Source organism: Brienomyrus brachyistius, unplaced genomic scaffold, assembly GCF_023856365.1.
Source record: "Brienomyrus brachyistius isolate T26 unplaced genomic scaffold, BBRACH_0.4 scaffold51, whole genome shotgun sequence".
Classification (NCBI taxonomy): Eukaryota; Metazoa; Chordata; class Actinopteri; order Osteoglossiformes; family Mormyridae; genus Brienomyrus; species Brienomyrus brachyistius.
Window position 1 is genome coordinate 990,264 of NW_026042326.1, and position 22,124 is coordinate 1,012,387.

General features: G+C 42.0%; 1 protein-coding gene across 12 annotated transcripts in view; it reads right to left on the reverse strand.

Moving 5' to 3' along the window:
• Window positions 1-11,434: 11,434 nt before the first annotated feature.
• LOC125723787 (uncharacterized) overlaps window positions 11,435-22,124 on the reverse strand; it is a 102,680-nt gene continuing 91,990 nt past the window's right edge. For 8 of the 12 annotated variants that reach the window (XM_049000563.1, XM_049000558.1, XM_049000559.1 and 5 more), the window contains 9 exons: window positions 17,522-17,614; window positions 15,232-15,321; window positions 14,903-14,995; window positions 14,696-14,791; window positions 14,391-14,409; window positions 13,095-13,149; window positions 12,899-12,997; window positions 12,526-12,594; window positions 11,435-12,153 (listed from right to left, as the gene is read on the reverse strand). In XM_049000563.1, the coding sequence (XP_048856520.1) occupies window positions 12,058-12,153; window positions 12,526-12,594; window positions 12,899-12,997; window positions 13,095-13,149; window positions 14,391-14,409; window positions 14,696-14,791; window positions 14,903-14,995; window positions 15,232-15,321; window positions 17,522-17,614 (710 nt within the window). In that variant the 3' untranslated portion in view covers window positions 11,435-12,057. The remainder of the gene's footprint in view (window positions 12,154-12,525; window positions 12,595-12,898; window positions 12,998-13,094; window positions 13,150-14,390; window positions 14,410-14,695; window positions 14,792-14,902; window positions 14,996-15,231; window positions 15,322-17,521; window positions 17,615-22,124) is intronic. The other 4 variants (XM_049000560.1, XM_049000564.1, XM_049000562.1 and 1 more) reach the window with 4 other exon arrangements.

The following is a 22,124-nucleotide window of genomic DNA, read 5'->3' on the forward strand; positions in this document are numbered from 1 at the left end:
GTAAATGGATGGAATGTATCATGAAAAGTGCATTTTTTTCTAATTTTCTTTTTTTATGGCAATATTGATTAGATATTTCTTTGGCTAACTAAAAGTAAGCTATGGGAAATACAGAAGACTTTTGTCAATGTAAGTATCATAGATTGCGTAATTTTAAGTACTACTGATCTGCGAAACTAGGAGAAGTTCTTCCAAAAGCGTAGTTGGTAGCAACGTTAGCAACTTACATAGTTAGAATCATGTAACTGAACAGTTCCAACTATGTAAGTTACTAACAGGAGTTTTGGGGAAACATACCCATAACTTACCTGTTAAAGATGAACATCAACCATGTCTGTTGACAGTTTTGTTCCTCAAGAAGGGTATGAAAAATCACAGCCTTGAACGACATACATGCATACAGCCAGCCATTTCTGTTGTTGTCCTCCACTTGTTCCACACAGTCTGAATGCGCATGCCCACTGAACTCGAACGTGGGCTGGCATATGTGACATTTTAGGGATGTGTTTAAGACCGTAACAGTCCAGTAACAGTCTAGGAAATTCAAAACAGCTCGTTTCATTTCCTTCTCTTAGATATTCAGAATTATATTTGAAAGAGGGAACAGCAGTGTTTGAGATTCATTTTTTGGCACATTTGAATATTTATTAGAATTCACTTTAAATTCATGCACTTTAAATTCGTACCCTGAAGCAGGAACACAGGGCAACAATTTCCCAAAACATCCATTACCTTCCGTTTACAAATGCAGCCAACTTTTGTCTTCCATTAAGAAACTATTGTAGCTTCAAAATATTATAATAAAGTCTATACTATATGTGTAGTTTCCATACATGCGAAGTTAAGGCAACAAGGGGGAACTCACGATTCTGCATACATTGAGTGATTTAGATATCACTGATTAAAACCGTTTCAATTTGCTTTACATTCGACATTTCAATATTCTGCAACTTTTACTCCTTGCAATTGGAGCCCTTGAATTTCAGGCCCGATTCAAGCCGAGCTCGACGCCAGCTTAACAATGATGCTCCACAGGCCCAAACACGCAAACACACGCAAGACGCAGGAGCACGCTGTCTTAAACACATCTAACGTTTCAAAGGCACAACTAGGTAATTAACGTAAAGAAGCTCCCGAAGAAAATGCGCAACCATGATGTTGGGAGGAGAAAAATACATTAGGGAAGGTGATATTGTGATGCACTTTTGCACTCGCGAGTGGCATATTTACGCGTGTGAGTTTTGACTTTGATGTGACGCCATACTGAATATGCATCCAGTGTCTTGACAGCTTTTTTCTTTTTTAATCCATGCAAGGTTTGGACATAAAGTCCCATTTCTATATTAAAGTCCTGGATGTAAAACAAGAAGATTTTTTAAAAGCAGATTAGCAGGATGACTAAAATAATAGTAATATCTATAAATTCAGCATATCCTTATGTTTAATAAACATGTAGAACTTTAAACTGCAAAAACCACCACCATCGTTTTGCTTTGTTTATCCACAATATATCCTCTTTCAAAAGATGTTGTGGCTGCTGAACTGTTCCTTTCTTCACTGCCACTTCAGTGCCTAACCCTTCCGTGATATATCAATACCGTGTGGTGTGTTCTGCTAACCAAATTTAATAAACACAAGGATTTGCCAAATTTATATAGATTACTAACTTTTGGGCATCACACTATGCCTCTCGTCAGTATTTTAAGGATACTGATAACCTGTATACCAAATTGTGAGTGTAAGTAAACGCCCATACAGTACTGAAAAGCTGGTGACTGGACAAATGTTTACACTCATCATATAAAGCTCTGGTGATTATTGTGCGGGGCGGCATGGTGGTGCAGTGGTTAGCACTGTCGCCTCACACCTCTGGGACCCACGTTTGAGTCTCCGCCTGGGTCACATGTGTGTGGAGTTTGCATGTTCTCCCCATGTTGTCGTGGGGTTTCCTCCGGGTACTCCGGTTTCCCCCCACAGTCCTAAAACATGCTGAGGCTAATTGGAGTTGCTAAATTGCCCATAGGTGTGCATGTGTGAGTAAATGGTGTGTGAGTGTGCCCTGCGATGGGCTGGCCCCCCATCCTGGGTTGTTCCCTGCCTCGTGCCCATTGCTAATGGGATAGGCTCCAGACCCCCCGCGACCCAGTAGGATAAGCGGTTTGGAAAATGGATGGATGGATGAATTCTCTGTAAGTCAGAGCAAGCTGGCCGTGAAGGGCAGTTACCCACAACAGCAGCAATGGAGCAGGGCATTAAGGGCCTTGCTCAAGGACCCGCAGATGTGTTGAGGCCAGGCTCGCATTGGAGACTTTCCAACCACTGAGCCACACGCTGTAGATGTATATCCATTAAAGGTAGCTTACAGGGTGGCATGGTGGAGCAGTGGTTAGCACTGTTGCCTCACACCTTTGGGAAAAAGGGTTGTATTCTGTACCATAGCTCCATGTGTGTGGAGTTTGCATGATGTAATAGGGTTTCCATTGGGTATTTTGGTCCCCCACCCCAAGTCCAAAAATATGCTCTGATGTATTACAGTCACCAAATTGCCCATAAGGGAGTGTGTCCGGTGATAGGTTGGCACCCCGTTCTCGATTACTCCATGTCTTGTGCCCATTGCTTTCATGGTAGTCTCCAGACCACCTGTGACCCTGAATGGGAAAAGCAGGTTCATAAGATGGCTAACTTGCAGCTCCACTTGATCTATCTAGTACTCTATAAAGTAAAATGTACCTGTCATGCCCGGCTCGTCCACTCCTCATGTGTGCCACGCCCCCTGGTTACCCACGTGTGATTCCCTGATCGTCTCCAGCTTTGTCCACTTAATTTTGATTGGTCTCGTCTTTCTTAAGTCCTGGTCTTACCTGTTCCCGTTGTCCGTCATTGGCCTCTTTGTGGTTAGATGTGGTTAGCTGTGCCTGTGTGTCTCCTGCTCCTTGTCATCAATAAACCCCCAGTTTACCCCGACTTCTGCCTGATCTGCCTGTTCCTAACCCGCCTACCCGCACAATCGCCGTTCACCAAACCGTGGTCGTGACAGTAGCAATTTCAGAGGGTATTATTTTAAAAATTCTACAGTAAAATACCTTCAAACTCAGGATTTTGTAAGTGTGATAGTCGCTTTGTCACATGATAATGAGCTTTCTAACAGATGTTTTCACATTGACAAGAGAACTTACTGTCACTGTTGCAGAACATTCGTTATTTTTTTAGTAGGAGTTAGTGGAAAAGTACCTGTTTCTGAGGGAATTATTTTATAAATTCTACAGAAAAATGTCTTTAGGCTAAGGGTATTGCAAGAGTAATAGCTGGTGGATCAGATGGTTAGATTAGATTCGACTTGATTTGATTAGGCTTTGTCTCCATGGGGAAATATGGCTTGGGCAAAGTGCATAGTTAATTTATATACATTTCAGAACATCCCATCACACAAAAAAACCCCAGCAACCATTTGAACATCCTCATTGACAACCTAGTGTTTGATAGTCTGTGGATTAAGGGGCCCTTTGCTTTATTGTACTTGAAATGTACGATGTACAGTCATGGACAAAAGTTTTGAGAATGAAACAAGTATTGGTTTTCACAAAGTTTGCTGCTTCAGTGTTTGTAGATCTCTGTCAGATGTTTCTATGGTATACTGAAGTATAGTTACAAGCATTTCATAAGTGTCAAAGGCCTTTATTGACAATTACATTAATCTTATGCAAAGAGTCAATATTGGCAGTGTTGCCCCTTCTTTTTCAATTCACCCTGGCTGCTCTCAATCAACTTCTGGGCTACGTCCTGGCTGATGGCAGCCCATTCTTGCATAGTCAATGCTTTGAGTTTGTCAAAATCTGTGGGGTTTCGTTTGTCCATGCGCCTCTTGAGGATTGACCACAAATTCTCAATGGGATTAAGATCTCAGGAGCCTGGCCATGGACCCAAAATGTTGATGTTTTGTTCCGAGAGCCAGAATGTATCTTCTAGAAATTATCAGTAGATCTTGTGGTTCATTTTTGTACCTGGATGTCTGAAAGGTCCGACAAATTCATCACTGGTAACTGTAGTTTACATCATCACTCCTCCACCTCTTTGTTCGTGCTTGAAGAAGGTGTCCAACCACTGACCCATCGATCTGCTTCATCAAGGATCACTCTCATCTGACCTATCAACAAAGCCTTGGTAACATCAGTTCTGAGACATGTCCATACCCATAAGTAATGCTTTAGCAAGTCTGCCTTATTGAGTGTTTCAGGTTCTGTGACTTTGAGAATATCACATAACACAATCCATTCAGTTTGCAAAATGGTGGCATTGGATGCTAAAGGGTCCCTGGAAGTCTCCCCATTAATTTGGCACATCTTTGGCAGTTAATTTCACTCTTCTCTCTTCATGCTTATTCCCTCCTCTTTGACCATTGGCCACAAAAAACTCAATTGTATGGTAATCACATTTTAAAGATTTAGCGTTAAAGAAGGGCTGTCACAATCATAAAATTTTAGTGGATAATGAATTGTCATACAAATAATTGCAATTAACAACTTAATTGCCCCGTTTGGTTCATTTTATAACATTATTATAGAGTTAGCCTAATCATTAAGGTGTATCCAACAGCCAGAGTTTGAAAGATGAGGCTGTCCTAGTTTTTTTTTCCTTTTGACATGTTTTGCAAACATTTAAAATTCTGGGCAGATTAAGTTTCAAGGGTCATCCTGTCATCTGACGTTTTCACTAAGGCAGTACAATTGCGGAATGCTCATGCAATGCAAATAATTATTGTGGTAATAAAAATTCACATTGGTACTTATTTATTGAAAGCGTGATGTCATTATTTTAAGCATGTATTTAATTTGATCATAGGCATTAATTTTGACCCTCTGCGAGTTATTATAAGGAACTCAACTTTAGTTTTGTATAAGCTGGCATAAAGTCCACGTGGTTCATTTCTGCCAAGTAAGTAATTTAGCATAGTGAATAATCCATCCATCCATTTTCCAAACCGCTTATCCTACTGGGTCGCGGGGGGTCCGGAGCCTATCCCGGAAGCACAAGGCAGGGAACAACCCAGGATGGGGGGCCACACTCACATACCATTCACGTACGCATGCACACCTATGGGCCATTTAGTAACTCTAATTAACCGGAGGAAGTAAACCGGAGTATCTGGAGGAAACTCCACAACGAGATGGGGAGAACATGCAAACTCCACACACATGTAACCCAGGTTCCAGAGGTGTGAGGCAACAGTACTAACCACTGCACAACCATGCTGCCCACATTTTCTTGCTGATAGTGAGTAATCAATATAATATTATTCATAGTATATTCATAATATTCATAATATTATTCATATTATTCACTGCACACAAGGCTCCGGGGCAAAACACAGATTGCCCCCCCAGCACGCATGCACGCGTGTATGTGGCGGCACTGAAATGAGTTACGAGTAATGAGAGAATTCGACTGTCCCTCACAAAAACTGTAAAGTTTTAGTGGCTAAACTGCGTCTTCTGCATCTTTTCAGACAGGAGGAGATTTGTTTGGCTATGCATATAAATTTTTTATACAATTTAGATGTCATGCCCAGCTCGTCTGCTCCTCGTGTGTGCCACGCCGCCCTGATTACCCACGTGTTCTTTCTCAATTGTACCCAGCTGTGTCTAGTTACTTTGATCAGTCCTGTGTATTTCAGTCCGTGTCTTACCGGAGTCCATTGTCCGCCATTGATGTTACTTGCTGTTTGTCGATGTTCGTGCCTCCACCCCGGAATAAACCCCTAGTTTACCCCGACTTTGGCCGTCCTGCCTGATCCTTACCTGCCTGCCTGTCTGTTTGCCGTACCCGCAATCCACGAGCGTGACATTAGACAGAACAAAATCATTAACCTACTTTAACGCATTTATTTATGCAACCACATATTTCCCACATTTTGACATCAGTAATGCAGTGAGGGTACAGTCTCTCTATTTCTTGACGCCAACCCTCCCCATTAATCCAGGCTTGGTACTGGCACCTAGTTGAGCTGGCTTGCTCCCTTAAGTGGCTGAGTTAGGCTAAACTATATACATATTTACAAAGACTACAATAAAACATCCCGAAATATGTAGTCTAACAAAATGTAATTTAAAGAAGGTAGCCTACCTGGCGAAATCGCAAACAAACAAATTAAAAGGCCCACAGCATATAAGCGGGCTATATCCAAGCAGTTTTTAAGAACGTAGCCTACATGGCGAAATTGAATTACTTTCTGTACCAACAAACGCAACCAGACATAAACATTATGCACCTTCCTAGTCCTATGTAAGTCGTCAGACGGATGAGGACGTTAGGGAGCCTTTAGATCCTACCCATCATGCACTGCAGTTTTTTTGCAAATTCTTCAAACGAAAAACCATTAAATACTTTACAAAAGGAACAGCTTAGTTTGATGTCAAAACATTACTATGTATTATGTTTTAAGTTTGTTGTAGGGATTTTACAGATTTTTTTTCTAAAAATTAAAAATTACACCATACACCCACCATAATAAGAATGTATACAAAAATAACAAATTAACTATATATAGTTAAAGCACAAGTAGTATTTTCTAGCTGTCAAGAGCTTTGGAGAAATTATATCAGTTTAGTATATGGAAGGGCCCTCTACGATCCAGAAGAGGGCTCTTGGCCCAGGGGTGGTGGCCCCACCCACCCTGCCTCTAGCTCCGCCCCGATTATTCAATAATCTGTGATTTCTTTAATTGCTACTAAGATGTTAGACCTATTGCTTTTAAGTCCTATTTTGTACTAAAGCAATTTGAAATATATTTATGCACACACAAAGTAATACTGCAACATTTTCAAGTGAATTTTAGCTATGGACACCAAACTTGTTTTTGTTACAGTTATGAAGTTGCAAGTGAGACAGACAACAGTGAAAAAGAAAAGGCAATCTGTGGAAATAGACTTTTGGTCCCCTAAAAAGCGGGTGGCACATATACAAACTGCTGTAATTCCTACACCGTTCACCTGATTTATATGCAAATACCCTCAAATTAAAGCTGAAAGTCTGCAGTTAAAGCACATCTTGTTCGTTTCATTTCAAATCCATTGTGGTGGTGTATAGAGCCAAAAAGATTGGAATTGTGTCGATGTCCCAATATTTATGGACCTGACTGTATATGTGACTGGGGTACCTAACGAGACCCATAAACATGCACTGAAACACAACTGCAGGGGCTATGCAGAACGTTGGTTAAACAGAGAGAGAAAACAAAGAATCCGAAATCACAATATCTGTCTGAATATCCCACTCTGGGGGGTGGGGATCTCTCACAAGCACTTTGTAAAAAAACAAACCTGATGTCATGAAATGAATGAGTTTAAAAAATCAGCTCTTGCATAAGCTCCATAGTTCCATGTAAACAAAATTTGCATTACCGGTGTGGTGTCCTGTACCTTCTGCATCTACTGTATGTTTTAGCTTAGGAAACCATGCATCAGTATGTTGTAATAGAACTGGACTATGTTGGAATAGGTACAAAGATCGTCAGTAGTACTTGATAAAATTAAAAAAAGTAGCCTACAATTAGGTTATGATTTATCACACTGATCACCACACATTGAAGTCCTATAAACAACAGTAGCATCTTTATTTGCCCAGCAAACATCTGTTACCAGTGATTTGAACAGTTTATCTTTAAATAATACACAAATATTGAAAAGACATCCAATGTTTTTGCAAAAGTGATTTAGCATGTTTGTAGAAAGACATTAAAATGAGACAAACTTTCAATTTGTTACGCAGTGGGTTACATTATGATTCAAAGCAGTGTGTGACTCGGACATGGGGAACTGAATTTCCCAGAACATTGGTTCTAATCCCAGACTGGGCTCTGTATCAGTAATTTGTGATAGTTAGCCGGTTTCTTAGTCTGTGACCTCATTTCAGTTGCAAAACATGGAATAATAGTCCCTGCCCTTCTTAAACATGATGTGTTACGGTTTCACCTTCATACTGGAGCCATATCAGAAAATTACTGCTAATGTTACTAGGTCACTAGGGGATAGATAAACGAAAATACTTGTTTGCGTTTATTTGCGTATAAGTTTACTTCTGTTGTGGTATTTTTGTAAATATTTCGTAATACATCTTTTGCGTTAAAAACCTCACAGTATCCTTGAGCCTGGCTTGCTTGGTCCTGACAATGGTGAAATAGTAAGAGAAGGTTGTTTATTGTATGAATAGAGAATAAGAACGAGTGAAAAAGTGGTCCTTCACCTAAACAAATGCTTGCTGTTTAGTTTTCTTTAAAATTAGCTAAATTAGCTCATTTTGTTAGCTTTGTACAAGCATCTGCTCAATGACAATGGAATACAGCCTATTAGTGCAATTAACCTCCTGAACTCCATAATGTGGGAATTGGGCTTGCCAAGCAAGTCGCCATGGAATCACAATACATGATTAGTTGGACAGACATGTTTTCCACCTTGGCAGCAAAGATTTTGGCGTGGTGGGCTACCACAGAGAAATGCTACCAGTGAAAATACTGTACTAGATTTTGTGTATGTATTCTCTTTTTACCCTTTGTGCTCACAGAGACCCCGGCAGTAACCACCTGGTCTGGATCGGCACAATAATGGAAGAAGCTACTTCTGAAGTGAGCCCCACTGAGGAATATAAGACAGGGAACTGAGAGGTAAGAACTTGTGTTTTTTCACTTTACAAGTTGACAAAAAAACCTTTCCAACATTTTCAGAAGCAGTAGGAATTACAGTATCAGTTTTAACCTAATGCATTTCCTTGAGACTTCAGTGATTCAGCTCTGGGGTAGATTTGTGTTTATTAAATGGAATTTCCTGCAAAAACCTTCAGTTAAGTTTTGATCATTTTTGGAGACAGTACAACTAAATTTTATAACTTCGTGCACCAGTAAGACTTCAAAATTCGGCCTGTATTTGTTTTTAACTATCATATCATCAGAAACACCTGGAGGGTGTGTGTGTGGGGAGAGCAGGAGTCAAAACAAACTGGAAAACAGACTAAACTTAAAACTCTTAATTAATCACACAAAGGAACCAAGAGATAATAGGAATAGGGCTAGACAACAATAAAAGTAATAACAGGCAAGGTAACAGCAAGGAGAGAAAATACAATAACCAGCCACAGAACAGACTAAAAAGCAAGCACTTCAGTACATACTGACAAGGCGGCTAATGAGGAAGGGTATGTGGGGAACATGAGAATTAACCAATAGCAAGGGTGCAGAGAATACAAGCAACAGGTGCAGAAACTTAATGACTAATGAACACTAATGAACATGAGACATAAAGGGCAGAGTCAGACGGGCACTGACCCTGACATCCACCTACAAAGATCTGACCATTCCCTGATCTGTGTACCTCAGAGTGCCACCACTAAAAGGCAGAGTTTATGAAGCTGTTTCAACAGCAGGGGAAGTCATCATGCCAGAGTGATTGGCAATTGACAAATTTTTGCAGCCATGGAAAACCAAATGAGTTCCCCTTTGTCTCACTTGGCTGGTAACATTACTCAAAAAGTTGCCCTGTGTATCATCACCTTTACGACTTACAAGTCTAGCGACAGAGACTGTAACAATGACACTAAATCTTAATCCAGGTTCAGACAATTTCATGCCTCGGGATCCCCCCCAGAGGAGCTAGATGAAGTGGTCGGGGAGAGGGAAGTCTGGGTTTCCCTGCTTAGACTGCTGCCCCCCTGACCCGACCCGACTCAACCCAACCCAACCTAACCTGGAAAAGCAGTAGATGATGGATGGATGGATGGATGGATGTAAACAAGCTGGTTTGCATCAAGTTTCATGGCGTATCATAGTACATGATGGTAGAGCAGAAGACACAGCTGAAGATTTAATGTCATGTTGTCCATCTTATATGAATTATATTTATATCGAAGATTTTTTTTCCCAGGGGCGACATGGTGGTGCAGTGGTTAGCACTGTTGCTTCACACCTCTGGGACCCGGGTTCGAGTTTCCGCCTGGGTTACATGTGTGCGGAGTTTGCATGTTCTCCCCATGTCGGCGTGGGGTTTCCTCCGGGTACTCCGGTTTCCCCCCACAGTCCAAAAACATGCTGAGGCCTGAGTCATCAGAGCTCCTCCCAGCTGCTCTGTGTGACAGTTTGCCAACAGAGTATCCGGATGATGATGTGGCACACTGGAGCTCACGGAGAAACACCATCATGAACACTGGCCAGAAAATCCTGGGTTTAAAAACTAGAAAAAAACAGAACTGGTTTGATGACAGCAATCCTACCACCAAAGGTGTTTGTGTAAGATTCGTCACATCAGCTGGGAAGAGAGGCGGACGAACATCAGCATCCTAGAAGAAGCAAACTGTGACAATATTACCACCACCATCATAAAACACCAACTAAGATGGACAGGTCATGTAATATGAATGCCTGATATATGCCTCCCAAAACAGGTCCTCACATGATTTGTAGAGAGAGTCCATCTGCACTGAGGTCATGTAATCACGAGATTTAGTATATTTTATTAAGACAATCTGCTTGGCCGTGCTTGGACTGAGACAATTTCTTTTCTTACTGAGAAGCTTCCCAGCTTTGGCTGCTGGAACAAGTAGAGATAAGATTTTTGTTAAATGAAAGAGAAGAGACAGTTCTGAGCAGATATGGGGCTGAAAGATACTGTTAAACCTCCATAATGGCATCAGCAGAGATCAGTGCTCACTTGTTTTACCTCTCAGAGGCTTTCATTATTGTCATTTGCTTGAGCTGCTGTAGCTATGTGATGTTGACGACTGAAAAGGTTTGTAAACTTTCACAAAAGGCAGTACGCTACTCAGATGTGAAACATTTCCCTTTTTTGGCTATGTTCTCAGGACATTCCTCAGAGTCATACTGTTTTTCTGATCATTGCATGTCTGTAATGCAGTTGGACTCGATAATTTGATTTTTGAAGCAAAAACTTCTCTGACAGGTCCATGTTGAATGACTGAACATTGCTAGAACCCGAACACAGTCACTGACTATTTCATTATCACCACTATTTAAGGAAGTTATACCAGTGTTGGGAGACACTGCTCCATCTGGTTTTAACCTCTTGGATAAGTTTCATTTTGAGTTTTCCCATCTGCTCCTGGATATTTAAGAGCTGCTGTTATGCAGTGGTGCTTGACCTGAAGAAGTCAGATATTAGTAGAGACTGCAAATGTATTTCATACAGAATAGGGGTCTGATATAGGGCCTTTGTCATCCTTTAGCATTTTTTTAATTAACATTTGTTGGTGATTGTTTTGAAGTGAGCTACAAGTCTGGGCTTGATTCTGGGTACTTTTGCAAAAATTAAAGCCAAGCTGTACATCATAGTGCAAATAATTAAGTCAGGAAAGTGTTAAGTCCTGACTACTATAGCATTTACATATTAACTGCATTTGAGGGACTCACATTTGATAATGCAATTGACACAATGCAGTCAACAATTATGGCTTTATTGGTTCTCTGGCCTTGTTTACACTTGTGCCAAGAATGACAATTCCACCTACAGAGTATTCCAAAGGTCACATGCATTTTACATAAATACATAATAGATTACTAAATAGGGTTTCATTAGGTATGTTTCAAATTTTATGGGGACAGGGCAGGAACAAGAGAAAAAAAAGACCAAAATTCACAGTGAGACAAAAAAAAATCTGTTGACCATAACCAGTTTCAGGAGATTACTACATACCCACCAAGCCACAATGCCACCTAGAAAGAACACCACTACATACAAATTCCTGACAATCATTACATTTAAATACAGAATCACTTCACAGCTGAAAAAATAATACTCTTCAATACTATTCCATGTAAGGGTTAGGGTTGAGGCTAAGGTTAGGATTATGGTAATGGTTGGTATTAGGTTTAGTGTCAAATCAAGATTTATTGCTTTATACAAAGCAAATATTGTGAGACCAAATCAACCAAAAAATATGAAAAATATGATGGCAAGATGGACCCTGTTCAAGCAAATGTTCATCTTACACCCAGCAAGGTGTTTCATGTCAGTAAACAAAATGGACTGTAACAGTCAGCTGATTATGTAACCGGCTTGGTTACGCAACAATCTTTGGCAAACTTGAGACCTGAGATCTGAAACCTGTAAGTTGTATCTCGGATCCTTCAGATTTATCAGTTCCGCTCCAAGTAACCTGTGCATTGCAGAGGGTAAAGGTATGTTACAGGTGCAAATGTTCCTTGACACATCAAAAATATATGAAATTCCATAACAGACAGTGTGGACTGAAGGCAGTCACTATGAGAGGGTGTTCTCTCTTATGTCCGTCATCTTTCAAGATGACCTACTGTAGGAAGCAATTTACAGTGCTCCGCTACAAAAATCATACTACAAAATTTTGTGGTCAGCTGCAGCGCTTACAGAATAACAGAACTCTCTCCCTGACTAAACCCAGGGTGAAAGTGGTTAGAGTACAATATAGCTGTAATAAATCAATATACATACAGCGAAGTCTTCTAACCAAACTTACTGTACTTTAGTAACACTGCCTCGGGTGCATATTTACCTCCCCTGTTTCTGTTCCATTGGGATCAGTGGGTGAAAACGCTTCCATCTCCTGATCATCATGTGATCCCTACAAGGTTATTTGATCATTTTTATATTTACAATATAATATAAACAATATAATGACCATGAAATGGTATTTACCTTTCAGTTTGCATGCCACCCTTTTAAAGTATCCAAATATGAAACTTTTGACATAATTATGTTTAACAGGACCATGTACATGGAGAATGTACTGACATATTCCTGTGTGCTGGATCTGTAACTAGTTTTAACAACAGGGGGCTGTGTACATGGAGAATGTACTGACATCTTCCTCTATCCCGGAGTTACAATAAGGGCTCTTCGCCTGCCTCTGCAGACTGCATACTTACCTCCCCTGTTTCTGTTCCATTGGGATCAGTAGGTGAAAATGCTTCCATCTCCTGATCATCATGTGAGGGATGGAGGAAGTGCACAGGGCCACAGATCTGCTAAAGACAAGGTTATCCATCATATCCACAGTGAAGATAGTCAAAGTGATGTATAGAAATTAGACACCGAAGAGGCAGATGTATCTTGAACACCCACCTCATGAGGCTCATTATCCTGGTGTCTCTGAAGACAGGCAAATGATTGTTTTATTCTAAGGAAAAGACAGAGTCAGTACAACAGAGCGCTGGCAGTGGAGAACAGTTTCAGAAAACTGACTAGTGGCTCCCATAACCCTGAACAGGATGAGAGGTTGGAAGATGGATGGATGTATGCATAGTCACTTGTCATGTGTATTATATTCATGTCCAGTATTACTTTAAATTTAGGGAATTCCAGCAATTTCAAGAACTGATGAATAACAGAATGTCAACTAAGAGCATGGGTCCCACAAAAAAAAAAAAAAAACATATTATAGAGAAGTTATTGTGTGGTGAACCTACTGAAATGTTAATGTTTAAAATATGCTCTCATATATATCTGACAAAAATACTGATCACATATTATGTCTAATACAGATCTTGCTTGTTCCACACATTGAGGATTGGATTAAATATCTGAAATATTAATGTAATTATACATTAGACAGCTCCATGGCATCCTGAATGCCTGCTAAAAGTACCACAGAAGTTAAATCAGGAGAGCATAATTCTGTGGAGGCCATGGACTCCATAATACACTCCAATTTCTCATTTCATGCTCTGCTGATATGTTTGGATCTGTATCTACTGTGAAGATGTCCCATGTGTTACACTGATTGACTGTATGGCAGATAGTCACAGGGTTTCACAAGGTGCCTAATGCTGCAGTGACGTACGTACAGCAAACACGCAGGCTTGCCCTGACTGGTCCCCATTGTGTAAACACAGGGTACCGAGGATCATTTTATAGTTGGTGAACTGGCAGGGCATCTCAGAGAGGCAATGCTTCTCAGCAGTGCTGCTGGGTGGACATGCCTTGATATCCAGCCAGCTGCACTGCCTTCTGGGTATGAGAGGGAGAAGATGGTATGTCCACTCACTTCAATTCTCAACAACTGCCTCTTCGTGGCATGTCTCGATTATGGAAAGGCACCATAAGGGGCCCACATTGAGAGTCTGGCCAGTGCTGACAGGCTCTCTAACAGACCAGAGGCTATTCATCCTGAATCGTCTCCCTCCCACTAGCATCCATCTCACCACAGGGAACAAAGCTGAGCACAATTCCCACACATGCAGGTCAGTGAGCTTCACCTGGACTTCCAGCATCATCCCATTAGTCTACCAGTGATGAAGTGTCTGATAACAAGGGCCGAGCTAAAGGATCTGGAGGTGTCTGGTCAGAGTCCTCAGCCTTAGTGATACAGGGCTGCTGGTAACTGCTTATGAATTCTACTTAGAAAAAATGTCTACTTACTCCTGTTTTCTGTCCATCCCTATAATAAAAAAATATAATTCACAACGTCATTTAATGTAACTACCAGGAAATAATAATCAAAAGTGATTATATAATTCCAGTCTTCTCCATCACATATAGAATGAATTAGCATGTGTACCTCCCAATGCAATGTAAACTGTTCCCTATTACATCAATAAAATAGCAAGATAAAAGAAGGTTTAAAATGGTGCTTCAACTCAAACATTGACTGGAGAGTCCACAGCGCACTGGAGAACACCCAATATGTATAACCCAGCTTAGTTTAACACACCTGTTATACTTACAGTATTCAGTGATCTTGATAAGAAACCAGCTAAAGAGGATGGATGACGCAGAAAAAAAGACAACAACCTGTAGGTCCAATGACCTCTTTCCTGTGTCTGAAATGATATGATCACAAAAATAACCAACAGAGTAAATGAGTAACAGATAATAAACATAAAATCTCAGTAATCCATCTCTAAGGTTAAAATATAAAAATGTTAGTTTACCTGCTTTGAGTATTAATACTACAGCCAGGGCAATAGAATTCACCAGGGGGAGACTAACAGACCCGAACCAATAGAGAAGGATACGGGGTCTGCCTGAAAGAGAAGGAGAGAACATAGAGACATAAAATCACTTCAACATTCATACCATCATGATGTTTTTCATTATTTTCCACCATATTATACTCCCATAAGTTTCAAATATTGGAATATTTCACATTAATATGCAGACAGTAAAGTAATTCATACTTGTAATAATCATATTTCTTATTACATTAGATAGAAACCAAGACAAATATTCACTCAAAAAGATTGAAAATAATGTTCTCTACCAAGTAAACAAGATCGAAGCCAGTCATCAAAGAATGATATGATAGTCGATGAATAGACGAATGTATACCGGGCCAACTTCACAAGTCGCTCTGTGGTAAAATAATGATTACAAGAGAAGGTTATTAATGAAGTGAACAACTTCCTGTTCCTCTAACATCAGACACAGGCAATACAGTACCAGCATAGGTAATTAATGGTAAACTGCATTTAAAAATTTGTCTTAAATTTTTCATGAAATGGTCAAGCAAAATAAGAGATTATGAGTCTCTGGTTAAAGCAGTTGACTGTCTGAAACAATAGTGCACACACACCCTGTATCACAGGACACACACACACACACAATCACACACCCTATATCGCATGACACACACACAGACACTCACATACCTGTATCACACGGCACATACACATAGACATTCACACACCCTGTATCGCATGACACACAGACACACACACACTCTGCATCACAGGATACACGCACAGACACTCACACACACACCCTGTATCGCATGACACACACACACAGACACTCACGCACCCAGTATCACAGGGCACACATACACACACACACCCACATACACACAGATACTCAAACACCCTGTATCACAGGTCACACACTCACAGACACTCACACACCCAGTACCACAGGGCACATGCACACAGACGTGGAGACACCCTGCGTCACACAGTATGCACACACATACACACAGACACTCATACATCCTGTATCACAGGGCACACATACACACACACACCCACACACACACAGACACTCACACACCCTGCATCACATGACACGTACACAGACACTCAAGCACCCTGTATCACAGGGCACACATACACACACACACACAAACACACACAGATACTCAAACACCCTGTATCACAGGTCACACACACACAGACACTCACATACCTGTATCACAGGGCACACACACATACACAGGCAGTTACATACCCTGCATCACATGATACACATACAGATACTCATACACCCTATAAATTAAGGTACATACACACACCCTGTATCACAAGGCACACAGGCACTCATACATCCTGTATTACAGGGCACACATACAGACAATCACACACACCCTGTGTAACAGGGCACATATACAGGGACACACACACCCTGCATCACAGGACACACGCACAGACACTCACATACCCTGTATCACATGATACACACACAGGCACTCACACACACACCCTGTATCACATGGCATACACACACACACACTCACACACCCTGTATCACAGGGCAGATACACGCAGACCCACACTATGTTTGTAAGAGGTAGAGAAGATGAGCACATGAGTTCTGCATGTGGGACTCCCACTGTCAAGTCTGGAGGAAGCAGTGTGCTGGTTCATGGTGAGTTATCTTTGCTAAATTGTGATCAATGCAATCATTGGCTATTTTGAGGTTTTAGAGATAATGTCTAATTTGCCTGCATAGTTTTATACTCCTTGTTTTATTCTGTGATTTCATTTTTGGTTATTTTCAGAAAGGAATATGCCAGTAACCTCTTGGGGGGCACCAATAACTTAGTTACTACTTAAGAACAAATTTCGAACTAATACAGTTCCTGTATAACATACATGAACAACCATGCTTGATTAATGATGAAAAAACATGGGGTCAGTATATAACCATCCATCCATCCATCCATTTTCCAAACCGCTTATCCTACTGGGTTGCAGGGGGTCTGGAGCCTATCCCGGAAGCAATGGGCACGAGGCAGGGAACAACCCAGGATAGGGGGCCAGCCCATCGCAGGGCACACTCACACACCATTCACTCACATATGCACTCCTACGGGCAATTTAGCAAGTCCAATCAGCCTCAGAATGTTTTTGGACTGTGGGGGGAAACCGGAGTACCCAGAGGAAACCCCACGACAACACGGGGAGAACATGCAAACTCCGCACACATGTGACCCAGGCGGAGACTCGAACCCGGGTCCCAGAGGTGTGAGGCTAACCACTGCACCACCATGCGGCCCCCAATATATAACCAACAGTTGTTAATTAATGCAATAAGTAAGCGTGTTTTATGTGCCCTCAAATTAAGTGTTTCCGAAATTCAATTATGAATAAGACTACCTTCTAACAAGAATATTGTACTTATGGTATATGCTACACTACAGTATGATTCAATAAGGCTTGGTACTTAAAATTGTTACAAAACTATTGTTTATGGCATCAAAGAAACATTGAATTGAAAAACATTTTTTTAAATGGTTTAAAAAGAAAAAATAATTGCTGTCATGGTTTCTTATCTCTTACCTTTGTCATCTTCCAGAGTCAAATTCACATACTGGGCACTTATTATTAGGTGAAAGGGGAATAATATTGCCAATAGGATCCTCTGACTCGCATCTAAAAAGTATTAATAACACAAAGAGCAAAACAGTAGTTAGACATAAAATGAAACAGACCATTTAAAAATCCGTTGGTTAACTTTATGGGGTCATACCTAAAAAATAACAGTATGATTCAACTTAATTTTACCAATCTATAGAGTTACAGCTCACCCTGGTGGCATTATATATTAGGCAAGTGAACAAGTCAGTTCTTGAAGTTGATTAGTTGGAAGCAGGAAAAATTGGCAGTCATTTTACCTTCTACCCTCAGAAAATTTTGTGTAAGTAAAACTTCCATGGGCCACAATGTTAGGCAGGTGGTTTTAATGTTATGGCTGATTGGTGTATGTACAGGTCAGGTCAGGTTTGGGAGCATGTGCTGATGCATTGCATTGCTGCACCCACCACACAATGAGACTCTGCAGGATCCCAGCTAGTGACCCCCCAGGCAGACACACGGTCCAGTCCCATACTCCTTAAATAGCCATCCATCTGCCACAGCCAGGTGTTATATGGACGCCCCCTCAGCCTGGTCCAGTCACTTGCATCCTCATTGCTGAGGATCCTGTGAGCCAGATCACCCTCAGGGAAACGCGCCACATGGCTGTAGTGCCGTAACTGACGCTCACTCACAATGCAGATAATGTGCCTCATTCAGGACTCCTCTAGCAACCACTCGTTCGACAAAGTCAAATTAGCAGTACCCAAGGATTCTCCGAAGAGACGCAGTTCTGAAAGAGTCCAGTCTTCGTGTCAGCTCACTGGATAGTGTCCATGTCTCACAGCCTTTCAGAAAGACAGGGAGAATCAGGACTCTAAAGACTTGGACGTTGGTTGTCTTGCAAAGATATCGGGAGTGTCACACACCCCTTTCCAGCAACCTTATGCCCGTCTGCTGACTTCATAGGAAGAGTCACCAGAGACATGATTGTCGCTGCTGAGGTAAGTAAATCTCTGGACAAGGTTGACACTACTGATGGCTGTGCCTACGAAGTCATTACAGGCCTGGATCTTGGTTTTTATCCACAACACCCACAATCCCAGACACTCAGATTCCTCTCTAAGTCTCTCGAGAGCCCCAATCAGAACCTCCACTGACTCCACAAAGATCACAGGAACATCATAAAAGTCAAGATAAGTAAATCTTTCTTCACTAACTGATACCAATGTATAAGTTGGCTAAGACGTTGAGCAACTTCGGGGGGTCTCAGGATGTCCCACAGGGCAACTCGATCAACTGAGTCAAATGCTTTACAAAAACTAACACGGGCCACAAAGAACCTTTGCCGATATATGAGGTTGTGCTCGATGTGAACCCTCAGTGCCTGGATACAGTGGATGGTAGACTTCTTAGGCATGAAACCAGACTGCTCTGGTCACTGACAAGTGAGCAAGTGATCACAGATCCTGTTAAGGATGACCCTAGCAAGGACCTTACCTGACACTGAGAGCAGTGTTATCCCCCTGTAGTTGCCACAATCCAAGTGATTACCCTTCCCTTTCAGAAAGGGGTTCGTTTTCCAACCAGGTAGGATGATACCTGACTCCAAAATGAATGCAAAGATTGCCTGCAATGGCAGGAGGACAGCCTTACCACCAGCCTGGAGAAGTTTACTCCGGATATCTGTGGCCTTCCCTACCTTTAGCTGATTTACCACACATGCAATCTCAGTGAGGCTGGTAGGAGGACATCTTAGCTGAAGGGTCAGCTTTAAACAACTATTCGAAGTAGCTGGCCCAGTGGGTCACAACTGCAGTATCATCCAAAAGGACCGTTCCATAACCACCCCCCCCCCCTGACTGCAAGTCTCTGAGGAACAAATGCAGATGTGCATAATGCTTCAATTCCTCTGTAAGCAGTACGTGGGTCACTAGACCACAGATGGTGCGTCACCTGCTCACAGATTCATCAAACAAACGCCTCCTTATCTTCCCTCCTGACACAGACTGCAGTTGCCACCAAGTTGCGTACTGCACCATTTCTCGATAATATCCAGGGTGCCCTGCAAAATGAAGCACCTCCTTCTGGGAACACTGCCAACACCAACACAACCCTCAGCAACCTTCAGGGTCTTATCATAGAAGTTCTCCCACATCACATTTGAGTCAGCAGTCGTACCCAAGTTTCTCACACAAACTGCATGCAAATTCCTCAGAATCAGCTTGATCTTGAAGTCTGGCCAAGTCCAGACTAATTCTCTTACAGGTGGGAACCTACTGGATCTAAGCTGAATTCTCAGAGTAGCAACAACAAGTCTGTGGTCACAAACTGGGCACTTCTGTAGACTCGGCAGTTCTGCAGGAGCCTCCAGTGTCTGCCTATGAGAATGTGATCGATCTCTTTCGCTGGACCACCAGTATTGGAGCACAAAGTCCAACGATGCGGCTCAGGGTGTTGGAACCTGGATCCAGCAACCCACAGCCCCTGACCTTTCAAAAAGTCAAGGACCATGCAGCCGCTCTCACCCCGGTCTCTAGACGCATGGGGACTGACACAATCCTCATAGCCAGCCCTGTTAGTGCCATTAGTCACATTTAAGTCACCCATGACCAGATGAATGACACCTCGTGGGCACCCATCAACCACCAAGGGAAGTTGCAAGTCTCTGAATGAAACATCACTCACTGCGGTCGGAGCATAGACTGAGACAGCAGATAAGACACTGAAGGAGTGTCTTAGCCTGAGTCTCATGATACACTTGTTGAAAGGAATGATGTCAGACACCATCAGGAGGAGCTGATCTGCTACAGCAACAGTTACTACCTGAATATGGCAGCCGTCAGACTTATCAGACCAAAAGTAGGTATACCCACCTACAGAGATCTGGCCACTCCCTAGTCTGCATACCGCAGAGAGTGCTGCCACCAAAATGCGGAGCTTACGAAGCTCCCCCGACAGTAGAAAAAGATGGTCATTGCCAGAGAGACAAGATGTTCCACACGCCTACCTGGATGGCCGCCTCAATCTGGGACCCAATTGCAAACATGCAGCAGGCAAAGCCTCAACACCACACCAGCCCTGATCCCCAACAGGCCTGACCCTATTAGATCTCCAATGGTTTCAGCTCTTCTGGGAATGAGGCTCCTGAAGACTTTCCCCCATTGCCTTCATGATGCGTGCAAGCCTTTCCTGTGGGTGCTGCAGCAAAGCTACTCCCACTGAGAGAAGAAGGGTATCATGCCTGCTTATACTGAACACTTGTGAGTTGTTTTTAGAGTGGCTGGAGTGCCAATCCTGCTACCAACCCCCAAATATTTTTCCCTGCACGCTGGAGGACCACTTCCAGGACCGGATGCAGTTTAACGTCCTACCCAGGATATATATGATATGTACACATATATGCATATGAGAGGGAGAGACTCTTAAAGCAGAATTCTGATAGCAAAAATTTAAAATAAAGTGATTATTTTTAATGATAGTGATTCCTGTGAGGAAATTCTTTTTTGCCTCACAGGGGGCATGACGCTCAATGAGCTAAACCTCTGTGCTTGTGATCAGGCTCAAGGGCCCACAGACATCTGACTACTTTGCTGATACTGCACTTACTGTACACTGCCAACCTTTCAATTGCAAGCACCATTCTTTACCCTGCTGAGTCACACACCATCCCTTTAGATTGTACAGAAGCTTGTACACAAAATTCCATTAAATTATGAAAGCAGCTCTGAGTAAGGACAAATGCTAATATTTTGGATGGATGTTAATACACTATATAATAAAAGTATTGTGACCTCTTAAATTCACATCCATTGCCACATGTGTATAAAATTCAGCACCTAGCCATGCAGTCAGGTTTACAAACATTTGTGAAAGAATGGGTCATTCTGAAGAGCTCAGTGAATTAAAGTGTGGTACTGTCATAGAATGCCACCTTTGCAATAAGTATGTTAGTGAAATTTATTCCCTGCTAGATATTCCACAGAGAACTGTAAGGGGCATTATTGCAAAGTGGAAGCATTTGTTAACAACAGAAACTCTGCCACAGAGTACTAGACCACATAAAGTAACAGTGGGGTCACTGAGTGCTGAGGCACATAGTGCGTCAAAGTCGCCAGCACTTTGTTGACTCAATTACTGCAGAGTTCCGAACTATCTCTGGCACAAACCCCAGCAAATACCAGTGCAACAGGAGCTTCATGAAATGAGCTTCCCTGGCTGAGCAGCTATGTGCAAGCATCACATCACCAAGCGAAATTCCAAGCATTGGATAGAGTCATGTAAAGCACACTGCTACTGGACTGTGGAACATTGGAAACATGTTCTGTGGAGTGACAAATCATGCTTCTCTGTCTGGCAGTCTGATGGATGGGTTTAGGATGCCAGGAGAACGTTACCTGCCTGACTGCATTGTGCCAGCTATAAAGTTTGGTGGAGGAGAGATAATGCTAGTGGGTGGTTTTCAGGGGCTGTTCTTGGCCCCTTAGTTCCAGTGAAAGTAACGCTTTGGCATACCGATGCATTTTGGACAATTCTATGCTTCCAACTTGGGAAGAGCAGTTTGGGGAGCAGCCTTTTTTGTTCCAGC